The sequence below is a fragment of the Panthera tigris genome, chromosome A3 (assembly GCF_018350195.1).
Source record: "Panthera tigris isolate Pti1 chromosome A3, P.tigris_Pti1_mat1.1, whole genome shotgun sequence".
In the NCBI taxonomy this organism is placed as follows: Eukaryota; Metazoa; Chordata; class Mammalia; order Carnivora; family Felidae; genus Panthera; species Panthera tigris.
The window spans coordinates 87,446,803-87,456,376 of NC_056662.1; the positions used below are offsets into that span (position 1 = coordinate 87,446,803).

The 9,574-nt window shown below is 36.7% G+C and overlaps 1 protein-coding gene across 9 annotated transcripts in view; it reads left to right on the forward strand.

Annotated features, from left to right (window-relative positions):
• The window catches only part of ZNF638 (zinc finger protein 638), a 138,353-nt gene extending 130,821 nt beyond the window's left edge, over positions 1-7,532 (forward strand). For 7 of the 9 annotated variants that reach the window (XM_042981691.1, XM_042981695.1, XM_042981696.1 and 4 more), the window contains 5 exons: positions 461-1,415; positions 1,922-2,041; positions 4,704-4,802; positions 5,523-5,641; positions 7,215-7,532. In XM_042981691.1, coding sequence (XP_042837625.1) covers positions 461-1,415; positions 1,922-2,041; positions 4,704-4,802; positions 5,523-5,641; positions 7,215-7,280 — 1,359 coding nt within the window. In that variant the 3' untranslated portion in view covers positions 7,281-7,532. The remainder of the gene's footprint in view (positions 1-460; positions 1,416-1,921; positions 2,042-4,703; positions 4,803-5,522; positions 5,642-7,214) is intronic. The other 2 variants (XM_015538056.2, XM_015538053.2) reach the window with 2 other exon arrangements.
• The last annotated feature ends 2,042 nt before the right edge of the window (positions 7,533-9,574 follow it).

The following is a 9,574-nucleotide window of genomic DNA, read 5'->3' on the forward strand; positions in this document are numbered from 1 at the left end:
GCAATCTACTTAGCTATTTACTTTCCGGCTGCATTTGAGGTACTTTTAATAGTCCGATAAGTCTCCTAGAACACTTGTTAGGTAACATTTAACAGGGAACAGTAAATTCTTTACATTGTTGTAATTGGTAAGTGCTTTTAAGTGTAGTATTTTGTTTCATATTTCAAAACTCGTATATCACTTAGGAGATAATTGTAATCTTATTGAAATTAAGTAAAGGTGAAAGTAGGTTGATCTTGTTAAGATTTTACCTTTGGTGTTGTTTATTATGAATTAGAGCTGATTCATTTGTGGGGCTTTAAAAACTAGCTTCTCTCAGCCTATAGGAAATTTCTTTGCCCTGAAATTCTCACAGATGATCCTTCATGCACATTTACTGAGATTATTTGGAACCTGACCAGTTGTTGGTATCTGGTTCTGTTCACAGTTCTGTGATTTTTTTTTTTAATCTTTTCAACAGGAATCATCATTTCCATTTAATTTGGATGAATTTGTCACAGTAGATGAGGTTATAGAAGAAGTAAATCCTTTTCAAGCCAAGCAGAACCCACTAAAGGGAAAAAGAAAAGAAGCTCTGAAAAATACCCCTTCCTCTGAACTTAACTTAAAGAAGAAGAAAGGGAAAACTTCTGCCCCTCGTGTTGTTGAGGGGGAATTATCTTTTGTAACATTGGATGAGATTGGGGAAGAGGAAGATGGAGCTGCACATCTAGCACAAGCTCTAGTCACTGTGGATGAAGTAATTGATGAAGAAGAAATAAATATGGAAGAAATGGTAAAAAATTCAAATTCACTTCTTACATTAGATGAGTTAATTGATCAAGATGATTGCATTTCCCATAGTGAACCTAAAGATGTTACTGTACTGTCAGTGGCTGAAGAGCAAGATCTCCTCAAACAGGAACGCTTGGTAACTGTGGATGAAATTGGAGAAGTTGAGGAGCTACCTTTAAATGAATCGGCAGACTTAAGTTTTACCACTTTAAATACTAAAGGAGATGAGGGAAATACTGGAAGGGATCCCATTGGGTTCATTTCTTCCCAGATGCCTGAAGACCCTTCTACCTTAGTTACTGTAGATGAGATACAGGATGACAGCAGTGATTTGCATTTAGTGACTTTGGATGAAGTAACTGAAGAGGATGAAGACTCCCTGGCAGATTTTAACAACCTTAAAGAAGAGCTTAATTTTGTTACTGTTGATGAAGTTGGAGAGGAGGAAGATGGAGACAATGATTTAAAAGTTGAATTAGCACAAAGCAAAAATGACCATCCCACAGATAAAAGGGGGGATAGAAAGAAGAGAGCTGTGGACACAAAGAAGATGAAACTTGAAGCCTTGTCCCACGTTGGTCCAATAAATGAGAATGTTATGGAAGAAGATCTGAAAACCATGATTGAAAGACATTTAGCAGGTAGATATTTAGAAGTGGTAGTTTTTCTGCTTTATGAGGGGATTTCATTTACAATTTTTAAAATGTTGCATCATTACTAATAATTTTTCCTGTGTTAATATAAGAAGTCAACAAGCAGTTATATGGCCAGTGATACTATCCAAAGAAATGTGTGCAAGTTCACAGATTTCTTTTAACTATAGAGCAGACTTTGTCCCAAGTTATCATACCTCAAGAAAAGATGACAAAGCTGGAAAGCAAACTAGAGTGCCCAAATTAGAATTGGAATGAAAATGGTATATTTGTGTTACTGGAAAACACAGCTTGTGATGAATAGAAGGATGTTATTATACCAGACTGCTTCCCAGTTTTTCCTTAGATTTAGGAATTAGAAAAATTTGTAAAGGTACCATTTCACTGTTAAGTAATATTTTGATGGTATAGAGTAATAGGTTTAGCTCACTTTAGGAAGATCAAAATAATTTCTGAACTAAGAATGGCATGCTATTACTATAGCAATAAATTAGACTTTCTCTTTAAAGCTAAAACGCCAACCAAGAGAGTTAGAATTGGGAAAACACCACCATCGGAAAGAGCTGTTGCGACAGAACCAGTGAAAGGTGAAGAGGCCTTCCAAATTAGTGAAGGTAAAGCAGGATTGATGGAAGTGGGGAGGAGTGTAGAAAGTAACACAACACAAGGTGGTCATTGAAATTCCAAAGGTCTACCATCTAAGAAGAAAAGTAGAAAAGCAGTGAAATAGAGTGGGGGGGTGGTGAGGCAGAGAAGGCAGCCTTACCTGGATAAAGATTTTTGTCTTTGTAACTTGAAGATAATGGAATATAATAGAATGGGATAACAGAATAGGAGGCAGTCCTTTTATGATAGAATGTGACAATAAAACATGACAATTTTGTGGAAATGATACACAAAAGGTTATTCTGACCATGTTGCAGCCTCAAGTAGAAATCATTCCTCAATTCTTATTTGTGGGCCCAGATCCCTTGCTTTGTGGAGGCTGCCAAGCAGCTAGCCAATGGATTAAACAAGGTGTCTAAACATTGATAAAATGTATGTTGAAACAAATAAGGACCAGTGTCTAGTGAGAGTGAATACTCTAGTCACTCAACAAATATTTGTCACTGTGTCTGTTATATTCAGAGCAAAATTATAAAAAGGGTAAGAAAAAACACACAGTTCCATGTCTCAAGTTAACTGATTCAGAGAGTTAAAGCAAAAAATCAACTACTAGGATGACTTTAAACAGCACTACAAGGTATTCTTTGTACCATTCTCGTTGATGTACCCTCCTTGCCCTCTTGCTTTTCTGTCCTGTCTTCTTTAAGGAAAAACTACCAACTGTGATCCAGTCCAAGTTCATTGAATCTGATCTAAGCTGTGCCCTCAGTGCTGCTTCACAGTCTGTTCTAGGCCTCCTTTCTTCCTCATTTCCTAACCAGATGTAATAGAGGTCTTTCCCCACTCTGTATCACCTGCTGCATTACCCAGCTCATTCCTCCCTGGATAACCTTGCTTTCATTTCCATTTACCAGAGCAGATAGAGTATCTCCCCTGTCTACCAACTTGTATTTGATCTACTGTGGCACCTCACATATAAAATATGGCCAAGTCTTTCCCATTAAAAAAAAAACATGCCCTTAACTTGGGAATCCTTCTGGTTCCCACCCCTTCTCTTTGCTTTCAGTGCGAAGTATCTGGAAGGAATCACCTGTTCTCACTTCTTCTCATTAAACTGAATGTATTTTGACTTCTTTCTAATTCACCTTCCTGAAATTGATGTTGACAGAGAACCCCCCAGCTTGATTTATTGTTTTCTTTTCTTCCTAATTTGGTTTTATTTGACCTCTCTGCATTATTCGTTACTATTGTTCATGTCTTTCTTGAAGCTCTCTCCCATGGCTAAGTGGGTACTCTTCCTTCTTTGTGTGTTCTTCTCCATAACTTCTCCTTGATATAAAGCTATAGTTAGTAGTTTGGTAATCTGACAAATAGCTCCTAGCATGATTTCATGAGAGTGTTTTTCTCCCAGGATTTCTGTTTGCAACTACCAGCTTGTCTAGAACTGCCTCATCTCAGCTGAAGAATAAAGATGACTTATATACTGTTTATATAACAATTTATTTCTGTTAATGGACAATACATTTTGACAAAAGGACCTAGCAGAAGCAAAAGTAATTTTCTAAATAATTTTAAACCTAAAATAATTGTTCTAATCTATTTAAATAATTATATATAACATATATTTTTAATATTACAAGATAAATGTAGCCGGAGCAAATATGTTTGAGAAAGTTTATTATTACTCTGGTGAGGGAATAAACTTTTGTAGGAAGAGACTACAGACTATTTTAATCAAGTCAAGAAAAGGGAGAGCCTTTTTTAATTGACTCTTTAGGACTTGATGACTTGTAAGACACCAGGAATAATGATTTCATAGTTCCTGTCCATCCCCTCATATTTGTTGAAGAGTGGCTCAGTTGCATGGAGAGACACTGAACTTGAAGTCACAAGCTTTGGTTCTAGCCTCTGTCCAAGCCTTGCAACCTTGGGCATGCCTATAGTTTCTTGTGTCTTGGTTTTGCTTTCTCCGTCTCTGAAGAAATAGGGATAATGATGATTTGACCTGCCTATCTCACACAAGATAAACGCTAAGTAGATGGTGTATATGTGAAGGAGATTTGTCAACTACCACAGTAACAGTAAGGTATTACAGCTACTGAGGGTAACCAGGATTGCTTGGAACCAGTTCCCATTTTTGTTTTCCCCCAAGATCATATTATGCAGAGTCTGCTAACATTGAATATTTCTCACATATTACTTTGCAGGGCTTTAACATTTGTAATTTCACTTACGATTCTGTCTGACAAGGGTCTTGTCTGTCAGTTTAGGCTCAGTTTTTCCTGATTGGAAGAGCCTCCGTACAGGGCATCAGAATTATTTTCTGCCCATGTCTTTTCCTCCTTAATCCACACTCTTTCCCAGCCCAACCCAACCCTTTAACATACTCTAGTTAACTCTTGACAGTAATTATAGAACTTGGGCTTCTTCCATTACCATTTAAGTTCTTTTGAGAGCAATATATAAACAAAATATGCTGTTAGCTTTTGTCCATTTATTCCTAACATTGAAGAATCTTGGAAGAGTGGTCAAGTGGGATTAACCAAGGAAGGTTTACTTAGAGAGATGAACCATAAATCAATCTTTGAAGGCAGGGACTATCTGATGTTCGGTTTATAGGCTGTAAGTCTATTTTGAATAACTTTTTCCTTGAAAATTTAACGATTTTAGTTGATGAAGAATCTGCATTGAAGGATTCAGAACCAGAACGAAAACGTAAGAAGATTGAGGATTCTTTAGGGAAATCAGTGGTACCTGATGTTCCCGAAGGTAAAAATAAACATGACATTTTTCCTTCTCCATATGAAATAAAAGTTCGGTACCATATTAAGCGTTCTGTTGTTTAGATAACTAATGCAGTAACCTTGCTTAGATGATTATTTAGAGTAGAAATTCACATTCGCATTTCTGAAGACAGTTTATTAGGCCTAGCAAGGTTTTCTTTGCATTCTGGGAAATGTCTCTTCTTGTATTCCTGTACTTCATTTGCTGCTATGGAAAGAATTGAGTTATACTTGCCCAGGCAGAAATTTCAGTTAAATAGAACATGCTGGAAAGCTTGGCTGGCAAACTGTTTCGTGGCCAGCTAAAATGAGCTAAGGAGCACCATATTTGTTTACCCAGCATATTCCCCAAGCAGTTACCCATCGTTCTGCCTCTTTTTTTCTTGATTTATTTTAATAGGATTCCAAAAAGGTTTATTTCAAAGGCTTTTAGATTATTTTCCAGTAAATTGCTATTCTGAAGGAATGTCATGGTATCCTGGAGGCTCTGGAATATTATAGAATCCATTCAAAGATAGAGACATCGGTTTTGTGATTAAAAGCTTAATTGCTCTTGATCCCTAGGTACACAGCCGTATATATTATGTTTATATGTAAATATATATTGTGATTAGCACGTTTGTTGTGTTTAGATAAATTAACACAGCTATAGATAAATTATTAATTTTCCTCCACTCTCTTCCCCCCTTTTTCTTCCATCCTGTAGATTTGGACTTTCTTGTACCGAAGGCTGGATTCTTCTGTCCAATTTGTTCCCTCTTCTACTCAGGTGAAAAAGCAATGACAAATCACTGCAAGAGTACACGTCATAAGCAAAATACAGAGGTAACTCTTTTTTTTCTTAACATCTCATGAAATTCTTCAGGGGGTAGTATTATAATCAAACTACTTAAGTGTCCACCCAAAATGTACATTCTTTCCCTTTGGGAGAACTTTTGAAGGTTTGTACCTGTTTATTCCTCTTCAGTTCAAAAGTACAGTCTTCAGTGTACCTTGCCAGGAACTCCTAGTCTTTATTCCTTTTCCTCTGGCAGCATTCCCCAGAGTAGATTCTGCAGGTCATTAGTCCCATGTGACGCTCCATTAAAGTGTGGAAAACCATGTATTCTGATGGCCTCTTGCAGAATCATGGACACATAGCTTTTTAAATTTTGTGAATTGTCTAGTCAGAATCTGCTAAACTTTATTTAACCCATTCCCTAAATGGATTTAATCACAACCCCTCTCCCCTGTTTAAAATTGTACTCATCTTTAGGAAGCACTACTTTAGAGAATCATCATTAACCATAGTTGAAGCAGTGTTTCTGATTCCTCCGGAATCTTTGAGAGTTGTTTTATATATCCTCTACCTTGAATCTGTGGCATCAATACTGCTCTAACATTTATTGAGTTGTTATTTGCTGGAAGCATATTTACTCCCCTTGTCAATTCTGTGAGGTGGATGGTGTCATTCAAAATGTACTTTAAAAAATTTTTTTTTAATTTTTTATTGTTCCAGTTATAAAGATCAGGAAAACAGGCTTAAAGAGTATCTAAACCCAAGTATCTAGTCCCAAGTTCACATAGCTAGTTCATGGCAGACCTAGGATTTGAACCTAGCTCTGTTCTATTCTGGCCTCAAACCCTTAACTGTTACGCTATACTACCTGTGCTCTTAACTTTAGCATGTCATTTTTCCATTTAAAATTTCCACTGGCATTGTATTACATTTGGAATAATATCCAGACTTCTTCTTGTAGGGCTATGAAGATCTGATTCCTGTTTCTCTGATCTCACTTTATTTGCTCACTACCTTTCAGTTTTCCTAGCTCTCTTGGCTTTCCTTTTCATACATGAAAGGCCCCTTTGCTGCTTTTGTACCTTTGTATCACTGTTCCTTTGCTGTCTCCCAATGCCACTTGTATAGCCAACTTTTCCCCATCATTTAGCTAAGTCTGAATTCCAGTATCAACTTCCCAGAAGGGGCTGTGCTTAAGAAAGACCTAGCTGAAGTACAAAACTCCCTCCCACTTCCAAAAAGAGTCAACCTCGATCACTTACCTTATTGTATTTCTTTCCTTTATAGTGCTTACCAGCACCCAAAATTATCTTGTTTATTTATTCTTTTATTATTTCTCTTCCCCCACTAGAATGTAAGCTCCATGAAATAAAGGGCCTTACCTATCTTGTTGACCACTGAATCCCCAAGCACCAAGCATAATGCCTGGTATATCATAAATATCAGATGACTGGTGAATGGAAGGAAAGAATGTTAATGTAAGGCAATGTGTTTCTAATCTTTATTTTGTAGGATCAGGCTCTTTTAAATTGTAAATTCAGTGAAATATATTAGATACGTTTGTATACAGAGCAAAGCTACATCTAATAAACATTTTATATTGCAAATTGTTTTTAACAGAAGTTCATGGCCAAGCAAAGAAAGGAAAAGGAGCAGAATGAGGCTGAAGAAAGAAGCTCTAGGTGATTGGGGGAAAGGGGAAGAACTTCATTAGAAATTCGTTTAGGGTCCAGTTGATTTGTGTATTTTTGTTATCATTAATTTGTAATTTTTGTTTCAGAAGCAAATATTCATGTTGTACAAATTTCTGATTGCCCTTGATGTGGAGAGACTGATGGGGAAAGTATGATGGGTTTGATTTTTATATCAAATCATCAGGCATGGAGAAATATCTTTTAGAAGTGTTAAAATAAATGTTCCTACTGTATATTTAAAATATCATCTTGTGTTTGTGGCTGATTTTATTAAAGACTTGGTTGCCTCTGATTTCAGACAGGAGACCGCTGTGACTTAGGATGTTTGGGGATTCTTCATGTATTACTGGAAGTCATAGCATAGCAGGGTTTCACTTTGCTTCAACCATTCATATATAGGTCAGAGATTTCTTAAAACTCCCATTTTTTCTGGATAAAATAACGTTATAGCAAGTTTGACCCAGGTAAGTTTAAGTAAAATTGCAGCTTTTAACGTGTTAGGAAGATACTTTTTTCTGCTTGAGGTAACATCTGTTTCTGCCAGGACCTATTTAAGATAGCTTCTAGCAAGTCATTTAGTATTAGCTTGAAACTACAAAGACCAAGCAGCCTGTACTTCTGTGAACCATAATACAGTTGCTTTTTAAACCATTTGAATTTGTATTTAGTATGTTTGTAAGAGTTGCAAAGGTGCAAAAAATAATTCAATGGATTATTAGGTGCTGGACATAGCCCTGTACTGTAAATTTTTAGATTAGGCATGCTTCAAACATAGGCCCACTGACTTTGAATTGCTTTAATACCAGATTTCGTAACTTTTCCAAGATTAGAGTACACCAGTTAATAAGAGAGAATGAATGGAAGGAAATTAAAAACTACTACTTTTTTGGGGTTTTTTTTGTTTTTTTTTAATTTTTTTTTAATTTGAGAGAGCACCAGAGTAGGGGAGAGGGAGAGAAGAGAGACTGGATCTTAAGCAGACTCCACGCTCAGTGTAGAGCCCAATGCAGGGCTCAGTCCAACGACCCTGTGATCATGACCTGAGCCGAAATCAAGACTCAGACGCTCAACTGACTAAGCCACCCAGGCGCCTGAAAACTACTACTTTTTTAGATCTCTTACTCCCATCATAGCACATTACCTCACAGTGAGCGAGAACGAGGAACAAAAAGCAGCAACTTTTTGTTGCCCACTAAATTCACTGCACACTCAGTTCAGGCTTAGCCACAGCTTGAGCAAAATGACAAACTGTTACTACATGCCATAGACTAATGAATGGGGTGGGGAGAGGGATAGCTTATGAATGCCATCTGTCTATTGTAATTAAAACCTGATAGGTGAGGTAGGTAATAAGATGGAGAAGAGCTATTAAAAGGTTGCAGAATAAGGTGCCAGTGAGCTAAAGCAGTATAGTCAGAATCTTTTCCTTAGGCCGCTCTGAAGCTTTTAAAACCAGAGATAGTAAGAGCTTTAATCTTGTCTGAATCAACTTTGGAATAAAAAAAATTTCTTTATTAGCGTTTTTATTTATTTTTTGAGAGAGAGCATGAGCAGGGGAGGGGCAGAAGAGAGGGAAACACAGACTTCAAAGCAGGCTCCAGGCTCTGAGCTGTCATCACAGAGCCCAACTCGGGACTTGAAGTCATGGAAGCCACAAGATCATGACCTGAGCCGAAATCAGACGCCTAACCAGCTGAGCCACCCAGACACCCCTCAACTTTGGAATTTAATCTTAAAATTTTAAGTGTGAAACTCTTACTTCTGTCAAATTAGTTACATGGAAATTGGGATTCTAAATTAGAATAAAAGGAACTCCTAAAGCATAAAAGTGGTAGGGATGATTTTTTTTCATCCTAGTGACAGGTGTTGATGGTTAGTAAACCATATATAAACCATGCTGTACTTAGTAAATCATGTTCCTGTCTGCTGCTTATTGTTCTTAAGACTGGGAATTTTTAGGGTTCCAAATACAAAAGATTTTTGTGTTTTTCTAAAAATAAAGACTTCTTTGCATATAATTTTAGAATTGTTGTATACTTTTTTCAGAAAACCTTGCAATACCTCCATCCTTTGTTCACACTATACTTTATCATACATGTAGCAGTTTTTGCTTACTAGTTGGTTGGGGGATATAATTTATTGCAGTGTACTTTTTAAAATTTCTATCATTTCATCATCTAGACACCAAAGCAATAAAAGATTGCATTCAACACCACTTCTAATAAAAATTTCTAGGTTTTATTACCCTTTCTGGCACAGAACGCTGTGGAAATTTTCTGCCTCTCC